Source organism: Protopterus annectens, chromosome 2.part1 (genome assembly GCF_019279795.1).
Source record: "Protopterus annectens isolate FY-2018-M chromosome 2.part1, PAN1.0, whole genome shotgun sequence".
NCBI lineage: Eukaryota > Metazoa > Chordata > Ceratodontiformes > Protopteridae > Protopterus > Protopterus annectens.
The window spans coordinates 1,853,454,855-1,853,474,572 of record NC_056729.1 but is presented as its reverse complement, the minus strand read 5'-3'; the positions used below and the strand labels follow the sequence as shown (position 1 = coordinate 1,853,474,572).

The 19,718-nt window shown below is 41.1% G+C and overlaps 1 protein-coding gene across 1 annotated transcript in view; it reads left to right on the top strand.

Annotated features, from left to right (window-relative positions):
• Positions 1–19,718, top strand: part of LOC122795051 (pentraxin fusion protein-like) — a 60,371-nt gene that overhangs the window by 9,234 nt on the left and 31,419 nt on the right. The window contains exons 2-3 of the mRNA XM_044063627.1: positions 9,348–9,387; positions 11,113–11,182. Of these exons, the coding sequence (XP_043919562.1) occupies positions 9,348–9,387; positions 11,113–11,182 (110 nt within the window). The remainder of the gene's footprint in view (positions 1–9,347; positions 9,388–11,112; positions 11,183–19,718) is intronic.

Below are 19,718 nucleotides of genomic sequence, written 5' to 3'. Positions count from 1 at the left end.
GATATGTGTGAGTATTCCTATTGTGTGTGTGTGTGTGTGTGTGTGTGTGTGTGTGTGTGTGTGTGTGTGAAGTATGAATGGTGTACAATTTGGTGTGTGTGCACAAACATCTGCGAATAACAGATAACTATAGTCCACTGTGTTGTCAGACATGGGCTGCATTTCTCTGAATGTAGGAGCATGCCTAGTATGACCTTCTATATTGAGTGTGTGCATCCATTCCAGGGAGGGTTCGACTTCAGTCCAGGGTTTTGTGTGCTACACCTACACTTAGCCATCTGTTTCTGCTGGATATCTGTAGATAGGTTGCCAATATGGAGACGCAATGGGCGTAACATACGGGCGATACTGTAACTATTGCTGTCTGTGCTGTTTGTGTAACATGGCTGGTTGTAACATGGATTTTCTGACATATGTACTGTTTTACATTGTGATGTATCATGTCATCAACTACTGACAGATGCCATTCTTTGCTCACAGTTATTTACCAGGGACATACAGGATGAATGAAGCTGAGACCAATATTCTGAGGCATATAAACTGCACATTCTGGCACACTCCTGCCATTGTGGAGGGGTAGCTACAGACAATAGACTGCTGGTTCTGTGTAAATGGTGCAGCACCTTCTTAGTGTGCTGGCTGGGATTACCCTCCTTGTGCTTTTCTCAACTTAATGGAATGGCCATATCCTGCTGGGGCCATACCTCTCCGCTGTACGGATACACCCAGATTATCCAGAGGCAGGACTCATATATTTGGTCAGTTTACCTTCAAATTTTGGTTTACAAGCAGTTTTGTGGCTATTCATTCATGGGTTTGCAGTCAGGGGGTAGTATGGGCAGACATTAGAGTTTCAGACGTCACACATTTTTCCTAACATTATGAAAGCAATATCTCCAAGGTATCCCTATAGTTAGGCCTTTATCCCAGTAGTAGTTATGGCCTGGTCCATAGTTCTTGCAGTAGGACATGGGGAGGCATGCTACTGGCATTTGTCAGTATGGCCTAGCAGGTGTTTTCTGTGTACTGCGCTAGGTTGTTAGTTAGGACCCCCTGACATTCCATACATTGGCACTATGGGTGAGGCATGGGTCTTTGCCAAAGGACTGCAGGCCATGTGAGAGTGCTGCAGGCCATCTGTAGCAGGCCAGTGCATTCTGTCACTCATATGTTCCCAAGCTGCAAACCAGTGGATTACCCTGAGGTGACAGTGGTAAGTGGTTGAGGTGTTCCTGTCAATCCTTCCTGTTCATGCTGATCCATGAGTCTGGATGTGGTCAGGTTGCTGCTTATAGCTAGGGACACACCTGCATTGAAGACCTATTCAGCATGTGCATCATGTATGTGTTCCCATACAGAGATGGGTTCATGCTGTACTCATTCTCTACAGCAAGGATATGACCTGTGATAAACCTGTGGCTGATGGTGGGGTGAGCTGAGTGCATGTGTGATATGGAAGCTACTGGCACCTGACTCACAGATATACCCGAGACATTCCCCTTATGCTGCCTTGTGTGTGGACATGGGCAGCCTGTCATTACTTTATAACTGTGCCTTTTGTGAGCTGCCAGTGATTGGCCAGACTACCAGCATTCCATACTAGAAGGACAACTAATTTGATGCTAACCTTTATGTATAATTCCAAAGTTGTGTGCAGTTGACAGTTATTTTATATGCACTCTGTGTAGGTTACTTTCATCTGTGCACTGTTTCTATGTATGGGCCCTCATTCATGGCATGTCCAGCTTTCCAATGGTGAAAGATATTGACATCTGGACAGTGAGTATGTACAACTGCTGACATTGGTGTAGCTGTGAAGCAGTATGGTTGGCACTGCAGTTGTTGGAACATGACCCTGTCGACCACTGTACTGTACCTAGACCACTGAGACGCAACCATCCAGGCCCACATGCTGACCACTTCCAGGCAATATTAAACACACAACAAACTTACCACACTGACCCCTGCATATTGCACACATGCAATAATATAGATTGGGAAAGCTCTGTCAATCTGTGCTCCAGTGATATTACTCCTCAAACTTACATGTTACTGCATTTCTACATGGGATTGTTGGGGGGGGTGCACACCTGAGGACTTTAAACATTTGCAATGACTGTACTGGTATTTTGGTTACTCTGTTGGCTTTCATTTCATATTGTATTGTGACCTATCATGCAGAAAGGAGGCATATCAGTAGAGTATACATGTTAGATTTTAATGGCATAAACATTAGTTTCAGACTTCTTACCCTTCAGAACTAAAATGCAACTGCCAGACCTGTTGTAGTATGTGTGTGTAGGTCTGGAGGGGGGGGTTGTTCACCATTGCCATCATTTGTGGGACTTAGCCCGGCCTTCCTTTATGGTTATCTACACCTGTCTTGCTGGGTGAGGCTGGTGGTGGGTATGTGACCCTCACTGACAACCATGTGTGTGACCTATTGACACCCACATTTATTTGGGCCATCATATGTACTGCGGTGGGGGTTGTCACCTTGTGTAGGGCTGCCTAGTATGTTGACACCAGTATTTGTTATGGATTTCCTGCTGTCCCATATAGCTGTCAGCTGTCAGCTGCTATCCCATTCAGCCGCCCAGTTCCCTTGCATGCTTGCATCTATACCATACATACAACTATGAGAACATACTACTCCATTCAGTAATTGATAGGAAGGGTGACTTACCTTGTTGCTGGGCCAGTATTGAGGATGGTGCTGGAGGGATGACTATGTCGGCTGCATGTAGTACACTCCCTATACATGGTAAAGCACAGGTAGTGTCATGTCTGGCATCCCTTTTCCTGTATGTGTGAGTCGGAGAGAGGTATCAGTCCCTGGGTCCCTACAGTGTCAGTGTGTGTGCTATGTGTTGCCTCTTTGCCAAGGCCTGGGCATACTGGGCATGCCTCCTTCTGCCTACAGGGGCTAGCTCAGGAAGTTCCCCATCCGAGTCCCTCTGTGCCTGTTCTGGCCTTGGCAATGGTGGGGGCTGTGTGGCCCTGTCCAGTGCTGTTCCTGCTGCAGCTGTTTCCACAAGATCGTATTATGTAGCATGGCACATACTATGAACATTTGTGTACATGTAGCTGGGAGAGTACTGCAAGGTTCCACCGGATATGTTAAGACAGTGGAACCGTGACTTGAGCATCCCAAACACATGATCTACAATGATCCTGGTTTGTGGGTGTGCATCATTATGGTGTTCTTGTTCAGGTGTGTGTGCATTTCTGATGGGTGTCATCAGCCATGGCACCAGTGCATAGCCAGCATCCCCCACTAGATGGCCATATGGGATGTTCCCCCTAGTAAACCCCTGATACAGCTGTGAGCAATGCCAGATGGGGGAGTCATGATAGCTTCCAAGGCTGCCAGCACACACGTTTATGATAATGCCCTGGGTATCGCACATGACCTGGCAGTTGATGGAGGGGAAGCCTTTGAAGTTTATGTAGACCCTATCCTGCTCACCAGGTGGTGCTTTGATGTGTATGTGTGTGCAGTCTATAGCACCAACTACCTCAGGGTATTCTGCTATATGGTGGAAGAGACGCATACTTCTGGTCAATGCCTCATGGCTACTGGGAACTGGTGGAGTACCCTGGATGCTGATGCCTGTGAGACTCCATGATATCCCCAGTTGGTCTTTGGAAGGTACCTGTGGCTAGTATTCTTAAGCCTACACATACCTTGGTATCCACTGGGATGGGTTCCCCTCTGTTAGTTCTGTGTACGAGGCATGGCCTGCACAGCTTGATGATTTGTTGTAGAATGTCCCTGTCCACCCTGTAGCGCTCCACTATCTCCAGGCCCTGGTAAGTTACCCTGGGTCTGTACACTCTCGTCCTCTTCCTCACTGTGGGTTGGTTGTCAGCATTCTCCTCCTTACCACCCTCAGTCTGTAGCACATATTGATGGATTAAAGTAGCAGTAGCCTCTAACATTTTTAGTTAGTTTTTCCAGTTAAAAATCCCCCATCCGTGTTCACCAGTGGTGTAGAGTTTGTGGGAAAAAACATTCTGAAAGGTGTTTGCAGAGTTTATAGTAGTGTGCTGAGCTGCTGCATGTGTAAATGGCTGATTCTGATACATTCCATCTGGCAGCTATGCTAGTTCTCCTTGACTGCCTTCCTACTGCTGTTTCCCCTTCCCAGTTCCTCCATATTTAAGCCCCGAGGCACGCCCTGCATACCCAGTGCTGAAATGTAAACAGTGCTGCCATTTCCTTTTTTTTTCCTGTTTATGTTTAAAACCCATTTAGGCTATGTACACAGTGTTCAGGCACATCTGACACACACCCTTCCTTAGCTGTGCTCACCTAAGGGCAAACATGGGCCACAGAGCTCCAATAAGCTTGCAACAAGCATGACACACCCCCTTATGAAGTCATTCAGCTCTTAGACTTATACTGTCGTATTGCTGTACCTACACAGTTAGGTACAAGCTGACACTTTGAAGAAATATGTGATTCAGTATAACTCCCCTCATTTGCATACCCCAGTGTGTAGGTCATTAGTTACTGCACTATAACAGACCCTTTCCCCTTGATAACCAGTGCTCCCTAGTATTGTTTACATTCTGCATGCCATAGACTATTATGGCAAAATGCAGATTTAACTTAAAATTGAGTTTTCCCATTTTATTTTTATTTTTTGGCACGATCCCATTTGCACGTCGCTGCCCTATTCTTAAACGGCTGAGATTGGCCAAAAAAAGTTTAATTTTCATAATTATCAATCACTTTTAATGCCTATGGCCTTATATTTGTCCATTGGCATGTCTAAGGTGCATAATACATGCTTTTTAGCGAACTGTCATGCCTCCATTTTGTCAACTGCAGAAATGTACTCAGTTATTTTCTGAATACAATTCTGCACTGACACTGTTCTAGAACAGAGACCTGACACTTTATTGAATCACTAAATCACTTCATTTGCATGGTTTTCACAAGCAAATGAGGTGATTTGCATATTTGCCGGTTTTCCATGCTAGAACAGTGTAGGGCCACCCGTGTACTTGAAAACGGCACTATCCTGAATCGCTCGGCAGCCATTTTCTATGCAGAAGATCCTACACTGTTCCTGCATGGAAAATACAGCTCCCTGAATCCCGGGGTCTGATTATTTGTGTTTATTCTACTGAGCTATACAAATGTGTTTGTATTGTTATACTCTCTGAATTGCAGTTACACTTGATTATATTTTGTTTATTGTTGTTGCTGGAACAAAAAAGAAATGCCAAGTTGTCACAACAACTCTTTGTTGCCAACTGAGGCAACACTACAACCTTAGACACCACATTATGTACACAAATCACAGTCTATAATAGTGCCAGGAGGTAGGTTTGTGAATCGGCATGATGTTATAGGCCACTGTGTCATCACAGTGTGTAATAGTGCCAGGAGGTAGGCTCATGAATTGGTGTGATTCATAGGCCACTGTGTTTTGCATGCACCAAATATTTATTTATTTATTTGTCATTTGTTTACTGGGAAAGTCTAACTTGGAACAAAGCCAATTTTCAGCAGAGGCCCAGGGAGAAACGCTCCAGATGCATGCCTTTGTAACATGGGAGGAAACGAGAGTACCCAGAGGAACACACAAATGAAGGGAAGACATGCAGACTCTGCAGAGAAGGCACTCCAGCCAAGAATCGAACCAGAAACCTCTTGCTGTGAGGCAACAATGCTACTGCTGTACCACTGTGCCATCCAATGTTGCCATGTGTTGTTTCTAACAAGGAAAGTCAAATATTACCCACAGCCAATGTGGCACAGGAGGTAAGTTTGTCAGACAAAGCCCTTTCCTTCTTACGTAGGACCCATTAAGTTCACACCATAAACTTATGCAAGAATTTACTCATTTTGACATTAGAATTTCTTTAATATACAATATAAGATAATGGTTCCAGTGATATTGTCTAAAATGTGTCTCACTCAAAACTTATTTCAATACCTGTAAATTCACAAGAATTTTACTAGCTATATTTTAAATACAAATTGTTAGTCTTTCAGCTTTTCCCAGTTAGGGGTTTCCACAGCAGAACTCCGGTCTGCTAATGACTGGTAGTGGATTTTTACAATGTTGGGTTGCCAGCCCAGCACCCAACCTTCAAAGAAGGCATACCCACACATGCATGCACCTACCTGCATGTCTTTAAAGTTCACTTGACCACAGGGAGGACATACAGACTCTGCACAGAAGGTGCTCCAGCTGAGAATTGAACAGGAGAACCTTTTGCTATGAGGCAGCAATGCTAACCGCTGCACCACCATGGCCTAGTCTATTTTTAAATATAAATAGTTCTAAATATTTTTTCTGCATACACAAACATTAAATACTATAAACTATATAACGTTCAGGCCATTTTTCCAAAATTCAAAGGTGATAGCTTTCACTATACATATCAGTAATCTAAGCCATTCTATAACAACATTACTGCAGATATAGTGGGAAAGCTCCTAGAATTTATTATGACACATAGTAATTTTAACTTTATGGGAAACATTATGTTCAGACTATGGGCACTGCAATGGATACCAAAATGGCAATATGCAATCCTCTTCAAGGCAAACCTAGAGGAAGCATTTCGACAACACTGTAAACACATAGACCAATAGTTTATTTCCATTCCATCAATGACTTATTTATAATTTGGACACATAGCATTGACTACCTTGAGGAATTCCCTCAAAGACTCAGCAGAATCCATCAATATGTTAAACTGCCTTTGGGGTACTCGGTCTCATGTGTAACCTTCCTTGATACTAAAGTTACTATACAAAATGTGCACTACAGACAACTGTCTGCAGGAAACCAACTAAGAGACAGACAGATGCAGCTGTACAGAAGCAGTAATAATCCCAGCCACACAAAGAAACCAGTTATTTACAGGAAGCAGTTTGAAATCACTGCATTTGCTCTAATGAGGCAGACAGACACATAGTTGGCACAGCTGAAAGTCACTATGCTTGTTCAAGGTCACTCAGCCAGGGAGTTTAACAGAGTTTTAGACAGATCAATACAGCTACCATGAGAACAGCCAATTCAGTATAATGAGTGGAACCTCATGTGACAGAGTTGTACTAGTGCCTTATAATAAGTAGAACCTCATGTGACAGAGTTCTGCTAGTACAGTATAAGTAGAACCTCATGTGACAGAGTTCTACTAGTGCAGTATAATAAGTAGAACCTCATGTGACAGAGTTCTACTAGTGCAGTATAAATAGAACCTCATGCGACAGAGTTCTACTAGTGCAGTATAATAAGTAGAACCTCATGTGACAGAGTTCTACTAGTACAGTATAAGTAGAACCTCATGTGACAGAGTTCTACTAGTGCAGTATAATAAGTAGAACCTCATGTGACAGAGTTCTACTAGTGCCTTATAATAAGTAGAACCTCATGTGACAGAGTTCTGCTAGTGCGGTATAATAAGTAGAACCTCATGTGATAGAGTTCTACTAGTGACAAGATGTCATCCAGAACTTAGAAAAACTGTACACAATCGTAAGGGACCTCCAACCAATGCTCAGTGAGGATGACAAGATGAAAGACATTTTTTCAAGAGATCCCACTACTGTCATTTAAACAACCTCCATATTAAAGATCTTCTTGTCAAAAGCTCACTTAGACAAGAACAGAACAGAACCCAGAATGGCATAAAACCCCACAACCATCCAAGATGCAACATATGCCATATGATTTCTACAGCTTGCAATGTAACTATTTCACATAACAAAAGTTTCAAAGTACAAGGTTCATTTACATGTACTTCCAAAAATGTAGTTTATGTAATCAAGTGTAGGAGATGTCCATAGACAGTTTACATAGGAGAAACAGGCCAATAACTCAGAACTAAGATGAATGCTTATAGACACACAGTAACAAATAAAATGACTGAAAAGCCAGTATCAGCACACTTTTCCCAGTCTGATCATTCTACATTAGGCATGACAGTTATGGTTCTTAAAGGACATTCCTGCACGTATTTGGAAAGAAAACAATGGAGATTAAGTTAATTCAGTTGTCCAATCTGTCAGTGGTATGAACCTTGATACTGGTTTTATGAGACACTATAATACCTAACTTTTCCTTTTGAGCAACTAACAATGGACATAAATAAGATGCACTGAACAGCAACAGATGTTTTTTTCCTTAGGGTAACGAATGTGAATGATTTTATCAATGTACTCTAATCCCATCTGATGACTATTACAGAGTATCAGCAGTAAGTGTTGAGGTTACTGGTTCTATGTTTTAGTACCTGTATTTTCTTCATCAGAAGAGAATAGTTATTTTCACACAAGGCAGTATTCTGACTAGATACTAATGTTAAACTTAAAAGTCAGCTAAGGCCTAAATGTTTAGACAGTTTTAACACTGTAATACGACTTTATCCAATTCTGCTGTTCGTTAGAACCTCATACTGTGTTACAACACCATTTTCCTTCATTTCTCTTTTTCTTCTTCTTTCTCTCAGGTAGCTGTACACAGCCTGTTTTGTGTATTAAGTGCATACAATATCCATACATTCTAACCCTGTAGCTTATTCTCTCAGTAGTCCCTGCCTTTCTCATTATTGGGAACTGCACATTATTGCTAATTCATATTCTCTCTTAATCAAAACCTCTGTCTGACAAAGACTGACTGTCAACAAATTAACTCCAGGCCTAGTACCCATGTTCATTATGGACAGAGGTAGCTTATAAATGCCTGGCCCTCAATGTCCTGTTTGGATACATGATGTCATTATTCTTCTGGGAATACCTGACTAGGCTTAGAAAGGCCCTCAGGTTGTTAGATTAGTACCAATCTATAAATCTATAACAGTTACAGATTATAACTTTTTTGTTTTCCTTCTCTGGATTTAACTAATATTTCTACATATCTCTTATATTGAGATTTATTGTCTCATTAAATGTCAGAGCAGTCTCTCAATGTTATTTTCTCTGCTTAATGAATGCAAACTCTAATTTAACATGCCAGACTTTGATTTTATATAATGTCTTGACCCTATTCTACACTTTCGGCCTGTCTCACACACACACACACACACACACACACACACACACACACACACACACACACACAAACGTAGATTGAGGTGCATGTTTTCCATCCTAGCATTTTCAAGACTTTTTTTAGCCAGTTGGAAATAAATGCTGCACTTCCTTTTCTTGGTCCAAGGAGATATTTAAGCACTGTTAACATCAGTATCTTAATAACTCCTGACAAAGGGCTCATGCCAGCTGGAAAGCTTGAGCAACTGCAAAACCTGTGTTGGTGCAATAAAAGGGATTACATTATGTCTGTGTTCCAGTGTCTTTGTATTTTTTTTTTTATATTTAGGAAGCAGGAGGTACAGTTCCGGACCATTGGAGTACACATGGTAATGTGCTCTAGTTTCTACTGGTAATGAAGTACATATATAAATGAACATTTTTTGGCAGTTAGTACAGGAGGTTAAGGCTATACAGTTTTAACAAGCTGCTTCATGTAGTCCAGAGTTTGATACCCTCAGTCTTCATTTGCTGCTGTAAGATTCTGAGAAAGTCCCGTAACCAGGCAGTACTCCTTGTCTGAGCCTGAAAAGGGTTTACATGGATCAGTGCTCTACACTTTTAACAAATAAATGAAATAAACCAAAAGACTGGAATTTTTTTTTTTTTTTTTTTTGCTGCACTCTGTTATGGTTCATAACTCTTAAAAATGACTAATACATTTAATTTAATAAAAGGCCATTCATTTTGTGACTGGAAAGCTACATTACCTTTGCATCAGTCATGCCCTTTCATATCAGGCGGTTTCTTAGCTAAGGCAGAGAATGTGTTCCTTTGCATGAGAAGATCATTGGGTAAGGCTGAGAGCCTGCAGGTGGAGAAACCATGGCAACAGGAAAGGATGGTGCAGGCAGATGAACTGAAAGTAAGAGGGAGGCATCCAGTGATGATGGAAAATGAGGCTGTAGCACAATAGCAGGCAACGTTTAGGGGTAATGGGAGTATAGGAGGTGCAGTGGTTAGGTTTGGGCCTCGACGCCGGAATCAAGTTCAGTCATGTGACCTCCATTTAGGGGTAATGAGAGTATAGGAGGCTCAGTGGTTAGGTCTAGGCCTGAAATCCAGAATTAGAGTTCAGTTATGACCTCCATTTACTGTCTGTGTGGAATGTATGTGCTCCTACATGAAGTATTAATAAGAATATACCTGCACATTTAAAAAAAACAAATGATAAGAAATGCAGCTAACTAAATATTACTGTAGAAGGATCATGCAGATGTCTGTTCCAGCAATGGTAATGGGGTGATGTGGATGATTTAAATATAGATGATTTAAATATAGATGTGCAAAATATAGAAGAAAAAAATAAAAAAGCTCCCATGAATCCTGTCTAGAGCTTTACAGCTAAGACTGGAAGATGCTCAGAAATTTTACTGTAGGCTGTTAGCAAGCATTCTACACATTCTAGCATATGGTCAAGCTTTCTGTTAATAGCTTTTTAGTAACCTGAGCAAATACTTGACCCTTTAATGAATGTTACTTAGTAAATACACACATTTGGGAACTGATGTGATCCTACCTGGAGAGGTCAACTATTTGTGCTAACTGGTATCATAGACTAGTTATCAGAAGTGGGACTAAATACAACAATCGAGGAAGATGAAAATACTGGCAGGCCTTGCTGTCATTAATCTGTGTTGTGTTGTGCACATCTGAACTAGATAACTGTGCAGATGTGCACACAGTTTGAACATTAAGCTATAGATATATCGAAACATTATTTAGTAAAGCAGAAAAATCTGATTGCTCAATAAGAACCTGTCAGCTGCTATTGACTAAGTGGGAGTTGTACAAATTAACTTGTACAACTGTTTACCATACCAAGCTATGAGGTCAGTCAGGCTCAAAATAAATAGGGCATTATTCAGACATAAAAGCAGCCATAGAGAAAATCCCTGGAAACAGTGCAGTTAGCTAAAACAGTGTACAAGAGAAATATTGAAGGCAAACTACAACAAGAGGTAAGGCAAAGAATTTGTGGTACTGTGATTGCAGTTTGCCTCCTGCAATAAACTTATCATGTTGTTTTTCATTGGCTTTGTTTTCTTCTACAGCTTTTGATCATGAGGAACACATTCTTGGTTTTGTTCTTCCCTTGTTTTTTTATACTTTCATTTGCCAGTGGTAAGTAGTTTAAATGATACATTTATTAAAATACCTATTCAATGCCATAATATGTTATTGTAGTTTATTTGTTTAATGTGTGTTTATTTATTTATGTTTTCATTTATTTTGATTACCAGTCATTCTGGACATTATCATTTTTCCAGGAGTCTCAGGCAGAACAACTCCATTTACAAAATGTTCCACTAAGTTTCAAAGTCAATGTGAGAGGCAGAAAAAACAGGCTCCAATGATGCAGTCTTGTATGTAGGTTTTATAATTACTATGATGGACAGAAAATGTGCCATAGTATCATCTATTTAATGAGCATTTACATGAATAACTGGAAACACTGTCGTTTAGCATGCAGACAGAAAAGAGCAGCACAATATATAGAGTCATGCTGCAGATAGAGTGAGATGTGATTGATTAGTAAAACAGAAATAATAACTTTCAAAAATGATGTGCTATATGGGTTCACATGTAATATAACTGGAATGATAGCAAGTGAGAACTTACTGTACATGAAAGAGGAAAATGTGATGTAAGGTGCAGAGTAACATAAAACAGCACAGGGCAGGAGAAAGGACCTCCGCTGAAAACAGGTTACCTACCCAGTCGGACTTTCCTGGTAAACAAATGCCAAATAAAATAAAATAAAAATCTGGTTCCCTACGTAGACTATGTGTGTTCCCATGATCTGTGTTTTCCCCCCAAAATCCAGTTTACTGAATAATGCAAACCCTAAGTGTATTTTTATGTTTCTTAGTCTTTTTACATTTTTTAAACGGGATAGATTCAGTGGACTGCTTTCAGTTTACCTGAATAAATCGTCTAGGTTGTTTTGAGGCGGAACCTAAGAGCCAACATTTTGTTACTGACTTACTAATGATCACATGCTATACAAATGGAGACAGAGGGAGTGGAATCCAGAACTAGTGGGTGAACTTCAATTTCAGCTCACACTTGAGAAGTCATTTGCACTAAACTAACAGCTTATTCTCATGTCATATAACACTACATCAATTTTTGTTTGTTTATTTTGTTTGTTTTCACGAATATCAAGGAATCTAGTTACTATCTGGGTACAAATATATAAATATGACAAGTGACTACAACATATACCACAGATCTAGATATTTGTTAACTGTAAATAGGCTGTGTCCCATGTTACCATTGAAAAAAGGCTTGTGCCTAGTGATTTTATCCAGTCAATAATTAATAAAAAATAATAAAATAATAAAAACATGAAATAGAATGGGATGAAATGACACCAGGCTCCAATTTCAGATCCATACACATCATATAAGGACACAAAACCACTAGCCTTGATGAAAAAAAGAAAAAAAAAACTTCTGAATGTCAGGCCAAAACCAAATAAGTAAAAGAGAGATCAGCATAGAGGAAGAGAGGGTGGTATAATGCTGAAGGTATTTCCCATGCAGACACAAGCTGCAGCGTTTGATTCTCACATGGAATCATTGGCTAGGCTTAAAATAGCCCACAAGGGCAGTTAGCTTATGAGCTCTGTTTCACATGCAGATAATTTTAAATAAATACTAAAAGTGAGATAAGTCATGGATGCCTCTACTAAGGAAGGTATGGTCTCATTGGATACCCTTGTCAGAAGATAGAATGTTTGAGTATGTAATATATATTTATAGAAGGAAAAGCCTCTGAATACTATTTTATTTTATTTTATCCTTTGTTGATTAAGTTAGTCCCATTGGAACCAACGCCTCTATTCAGGTGAGACAAAAAGTGGTGCTAATACTGATTAGGGGGAATTTGGCTAGGGTACCTGGGAATTTCTTCTGCCTTTTTCAATAAGTGCCATGGGATTTTTTACGTCCACTTGAACTATCACCATCTAGGCACCTGATACCTCACTTTAATATTTTATCTGAAAGATGGCACAACCAGGAATGCTACAACCTCCCCCTTATATTGTACTAGTGTCTCAATAATGGAAAATTAGTACAAGCACCTTAGTGGAATAGGACCCACCACCTTGTGATCTTCCAGAATCAAAGGTGAAGCCACTACCAGCTGAGCTACCAACAATGCAAAAAGCCACTTTATATTATCTATGTTGACCTTAGGAATTTGTAACATCTAAGGGCTCAATCTGTGGAGTAATTCGTTCAGAACCAAAAAAGTTATGTACTGTCCTACTCCATTAGGTAGAGGTCAGGACTTCTTGGGTCCTCACATTCTGGTTAGAATTATTAATGTAGGGTAGAGAAATGTAACCACTTAATTTAGGTCAGCAAATAAAGAATCATATCTAGATGTGTATTAAGATACAGAGTAAAAGTAAAGAATTTTAATTAGTTACTCATTTCCGCACCTTTCTAACTCCATTCATTATGAACATGAAATTAGATGAGCTATGCATCTAGTAGCATGACAGCATAATGCTCATATCATCTGTAATACACTATAGCCTGAAATGCACTCCAGGGCTGTCTTATTAAGTCCACAAGTACTTTTTAAGATCGTTTTGTTTACTGTCCCATACTATTTAAAGAGCTAAAACGTTAGTGTCATGATGATATGTTTGTTTGTGTTTTTTGGCTTTTTCCAGTTAGGGGTCGCCACAGTGGAACTCCGGTCCACTAATGATTGATAGTGGATTTTTACGTACCGGGTTACCAGCCCTGACACACAACCTTCAACGAAGGCATGCCCCATTCACGTATGCCTCCACACAGAAGACGTTCTAGCTGAATCGAACGGGACAACGTCTTGCTATGAGGCGACAACGCTACCGCAGCACCACCACCGCAGTGTCATGATGATATGTATGAGGCACAATTTTGCAGAAGATTAAGATCCTCATGGCTGTGTCCCTGTGGAGTGGAGGACATCTGCAGTTATCCCTCTGCATAAAGGGAAACCATCAACAGACCTGGTACATTACTGACCCATAAGTTTGACTAGTCTTATATGCAAGGCAATGGAAAGAATGATTGGCAACTTGATAAATAACGACATAGGAAACCAAACACTGGACTCAACTCAGTTCAGCTTTGTCAGGGGTAAGTTTTGCCTGCTCAATCTGGTGGACTTCTTTGAGAAAGTCACTAGGGCCAAGGATGAGGGTAAAACAGTATGTACTGCCTGCCTTGACCTGGCTAAGGCATTTGACACAATTCCCCACTCAGGTATTATAGATAAACTCACAAAACTTGTGATAAATCCCTATGTTACTGAAGTCCTTCTGTATGGCACAGCTTATAAGTAAGGGCAGCATGGCGTCCAGATCCAAGGAAGTTATAGTCCCACTGTACTCGGTCCTCATCAGACCAATAATGGAGTACAATGCACCTTTTGTCATCTACTTGACCAGGCACTTGTAACAGTTGGAGCGGCCTCAGAGGTTCCTAACAAAAAAAAAAAAAATACAGGGTGTAAACTACATGTCCTATGTGAATAGACTAAAAGCCGTATAGCGTTACTCTGTCTCCTACTGACTATTAAGGGGTGATCTATGCCTAACACACAAGTCCGTCACAAATCTAGGCTTGATGTACTGTAACTGTTATACATTCGCAAGACAAAAATCATGAGAGTCACCCAGTCTAGGGATCTAAACCTGGTCTGCGACATGAACAAAATATGCTGGAGAGACAGATGTGTGTTTTAGAGATTAGCCCTTCTCAGGAACAGGCTTCCAATTCACTGCATGTAGAGCCCTTTCCTGCCCCTCTTCAAATGTAGTTTGGATCAATGGATGGGAAATTGTTAATTTCTTCCTGAGGTGCTGCCCATGTCCCTTATGGACAGGGGCAGTCTGTAAAATACTCAGAGACATGAACACAAATCCAAGCCATCCTCTAGCCCTTAAGGATTGAAAATCAGGTAAAATTTGGGTAATGATGGCTAGGCTTGTAAAGGTTCTTAAGCCTTATGCCTAGTAATCTCCTATGAACCTATGAACCAGTGGAACAGTCAGCCCATGTGTGCAGAGGTTGCTGATTATTACACCAATGACCAAGGTTTAATGATGAGCCCCAGGCAGCTAGAGGGCTGGTTGGGGAAGAGGGAAGGGCAAGGGGATAATTAAAGACCTACAATGACTCTTCATCCTAAGGGAATAAATGGAGATATTAACACTCTGTTACTCACTCTCAGCATAGACTAGATACATCATTAACAGACATGTTGCAATAGTAGAGACAGAGGGTTTAAAGTCCTGCTGTAATGTATAGGCTGCCTATGGATTTACAACTGGCCCTATTTCTATTTGACTTTATAGCTGTCTACCCATATTTTCCCTTCGTCATGGCATCTTTGTTACCATGAGACAGCTCATAACACATTACAATGGCTAACAAGGCTGTATTCCCTGGATGCGGAAATGCTCCCACAAGGGAAGATTGAAGGAAGACCCTGATAAGGATTGCAGTAAAGAGGGATTAATTGGGTCTGGAAGAATGCAGTGCTTGGCAGTGAACAGGGAATCTGATACAATGAGGTCCATCAAGGAGTACAATGTAGAATATTTTTTTTCATGCACCCTGAGGCTGCTGGCTGTAGGCTTCCTCATGGTAGCTTCCTATAATACCACCATCCCTCACACCCTGACAGTCTTCCCTGGGCTCTTACACTGGAAGTGCCTCCCTTACAGAAGAATGTTGAAACTATGAAGTGGAAAACAACAGGTGAAAGCCATCACACTACAGCTCATTAAGGTATTTTCAGTAAGCCCTAATTCTCTTTTGAGCATGTTTTTTGTTAGAGTGATGTGTGTGTGTGCGCGTGTTTGTGTGCGCATGTGCGTGTGTGTATGTGTGTGTGCTCATGTGTGCATGTACGAGTGTGTGTGTGTGTGTGTGTGTGTGTGTGTGTATGTGTGTGTGTGTGTGTGTGTGTGTGTGTGTGTGTGTGTGTGTGTGTGTGTGTGTGTGTGTGTGTGTGCGTGTGTGTGCGTGTGTGTGCGTGTGTGTGTGTTTGGCTAGGCAGAATGTGGAGAATGAATATACATACGTGTCCCCTGCTGTAGCTTCAATAGTATAATCATGCCTTCTCTGCCACCCCCCACCCCCACAGCCAACATCATCTTTCAGATCCGCTTTGGTCACAACTCCATTTCTGATATGCCTAACATGATCTCTCACCCCACATGCCCATGTTCCCTAAATCATCATTAAGTGCCAAAGCCACTAGTTGAAGCTGGAATTCCAGGACCACAACCCGGCTTTATTCTTCAAAGCTAATACTGAGGTAGTAGAAAGCATAATGAGATGAAAAAAGAAACTCATGAAGTCAGATATTACTCCCTTATCACACACACATCAACTATGCATCATTCCTAAGGACAGCCTCCTCCATTTTATTAAAAGCTACAACATTCATCTTTTGACCAGAAGGTAAATTTGTTTCTATGAAAGAACCAAAAAAACGGATTGCTTGAGTAGCACTTCCTTCTCCCAAGTCCTTAATAGCTGCCAGTTATTTGCAAAGCAATGAGACAGCCAAAATCAAGTGTTTCTACATGAAGGGGGCAAGGCCCCTCTGCAACCTCATGTAGGGAGGCATGCCTCCTGCATACCCTGAACTTACTTATGCAAACTCCATAATCATACAAAAGTGGGTAACAGAAACTACCCCAAACAGTGCACTACAGCCTTAAGTAATCATCTGATTCCCTCGAACATGAGCAAGTGATCTCCCAAATTTAGTGTACTGGGAGCACATAGGGATGCAACTCTATCTATGGTGTAGCTGCAAGTTACCAATAGTCTTTGTAAAGGTATACTGTCATGTAGATATTACAAGTAAATTATCTTATGTTGGTATTGACTATGGTTTATTGCCGCATTTAAATTACATTATAAATGAGTTTACTTTTGAAGAAATTACTTCTTTGATTATTTATTTATTTATTTATTTATTGTTGTTTACTGAGAATGTGCAGCTGGGCAGAAGGCCCAGGAAGAAAAGCTTTATGCACACAAAGTTCAAGAACACTACATTGTACAATCACAATTTTCACATTCTACATGACTAAAACATAACATACACATAATAGCAATGCACAAGACATACGTTTGTACATAATAGACATGGTAATACAAAAGGCTCCCAAATACACTTAATACATATAAGGAATAGTACACTGCAGGAATGATGCTACAGTTTCAGTACTGAGGTGGGTCAACAGAATTTTAAGTGCAGTATTTGTTACTGTTGTACTGGTACTTGGTAATCATATTCTGGAGAGTAACAGTGACATAATCAAGCCTTAAGGAGGAGGAGTGTTCGCTGAGTTTTCAGTGGGACTAATAGGGAGTAGGATGGAGCTCCAGGAGTGAGACACATGGCTAGAATACAGAGTACCTCTGGATATGTTGGTGGATGTTTGATCCATGGGCAGAAGTATATAATTAGAGTGGAGTTGCCGGTTAGCATGTGCCTTTGTAGCACACAGCCTAGGGCAGGGCACCTTTCAGGGTGATGCACTACACTGTGTGCTACTTGTAGTTGAGATATACTGAGATAGTGGTGCAGCTCTAGCTACTTGAGGTGCTTAAGGGCAATGCAGTGATGAGTTGTACAAGCTTTGCAGGATGCAAATTTGACTAGTTTATTGAAGCTCTGCTCAAGCTTGCTCTTCTGTGTGGCCTAGAGGTTGGTGAAAATTGCTGTGGCATATGTAGGAAGAAGATAGGAGGAGGAAGTGATGGCTGTCCTGATACTTTCACAAAGAAAACATTTAACTCTGCATAAGAAATAGATTTTTTATGTGTGCTTTTTGACAACTTGTTGAATATCTAAATAAAATTTCAGGTTAGCATCAACAGTGGCACCTGGTAGTTTTGTGCTGGAAACGACTTCAGTTATTGTGTTGTTCATGGAGGTGATCTTGAAGTTTGTTTTGCAATCAGTGGTGGACTTAGGGGTGAAAAGAAGTAATTTTGTCATTTTTGGATTCTGAATGAGGTCAGACTTCGAAAGCCAAGTTTCAATGGAAGTAAATGAACATTGAGTGAGTTCATAGGTTCATAGTTTCAAAGGTGTTTACAGGGCTAACCACCATGAGGGCCTTTTTAACCTTAGCCATTCATACCAAACCTATGACAAGTTCTGGTACCCTTGATAAATGTAATCAGGGTTTTAGGAGATGAAACGTTTACATGCAGGGGGCTGGGAGTTGAACTATTTTCAAGTTGCCTGTGTCCATTAGCAAAATAGGTGACAAACCAGAGATGAAATTCCTTTTCCCCATCCAGCTGTCCAAGTTACACCTGAAATGGGTTAGGGTGGAGCACTGCTCACATGACTGGAGGAGCCTGTTCCAGAGAAGGGATAGTCTCTGGTATGTATACCTGTCTCTCCAGCAGGTCCTATTTATATCACAGGAAATGTTTTAGCCTTTAGAATGGATAATTCTGGTGCCATTTGTTTTGTGGATATGCATGACATCCATCAGAGTGGGGTACAACAATTCGCTGTATGCCAGGCATAGATCTCCTCTCAACAGCCTGTAGGAGACACAATACAGGGATAGGGCCTTGGGGTGATCTGCGTAGAACATGTGACTTATACCCTATATTCTTTTAGTGAGAAACCTCTGTGGACGTTCCGATTGTTGCATGTGACTGTTTAGGAACATACCAAAGGGGGCATTGTACTCAGAGATATGTCTAATTAATGTTGAATACAGTGAAACAATGACTTCCTTGGACCTAGATGGCATACCTTTGTTTATAAGTTGCACAACAAAGAATGATTTCTTCAGTACTGTAGACACATGATGGTCAAAGGCTAGTTTGCTGTCTTTGTGTCCCCAAGCCCCTGACTACTCGGTCAACTCATAGGGTGTGTTTTCAATATGATAGTTACCAGGAGTGGATGACTTCCCAAAGAATACCATTATGCACTCCTTGGCATTTAGTTTTAGTCCATGGCTCTGACACCAGTTGTTTGTCTGTGTCAGCCCTTCCTGGCCAACATTTGTGTCAGTGGAGGATTCAATAACAGTTCTTAATTTGCAATCATCTGTAAATGTAGTCAGCTAGAGACCACTGACATTGGCCTTGGCTTCAGAAAAGAAGCAGTTGCAGGACAGATCCCTGAGGGGCTCCACTTGTGACTGGCCTCTTTGAAGAGTGGAGTCCCCAGTTCTAACTTCCTGGGTCCTGTCTGTGAGCCAGCTGGCTATCCATTGGGTGACATGAGGGTTTTAACCTAACCTCTTGAGTTTGTCAATAATGCCTGAGCGGGGTATTGTGTCAAATGCCTTGGCCAGGTCAAGGTAGGCAGTGTGAACCATTTTACCCTCATCCATTGCTTTGGTGACCTTCTCAAAGAATTGCATCAGGTTGAGTAGGTATGACCTGCCCTTGACATAACCATATTGGGTTGGGTCCAGTGTCTGGAGGTTTCCTATGTCATTATTGATCATCTATATAATAATTATTTCCATGGCTTTGTATATGAGACTAGTGAGACTTATGGGTGTGTGGTTTCCAGGGTCTGTAGATGGCCCAGCTTTGTGCAGAGTGATGACTGTTGCTGTCCTCCATTCATGAGGCATAAAGCCTGTCTG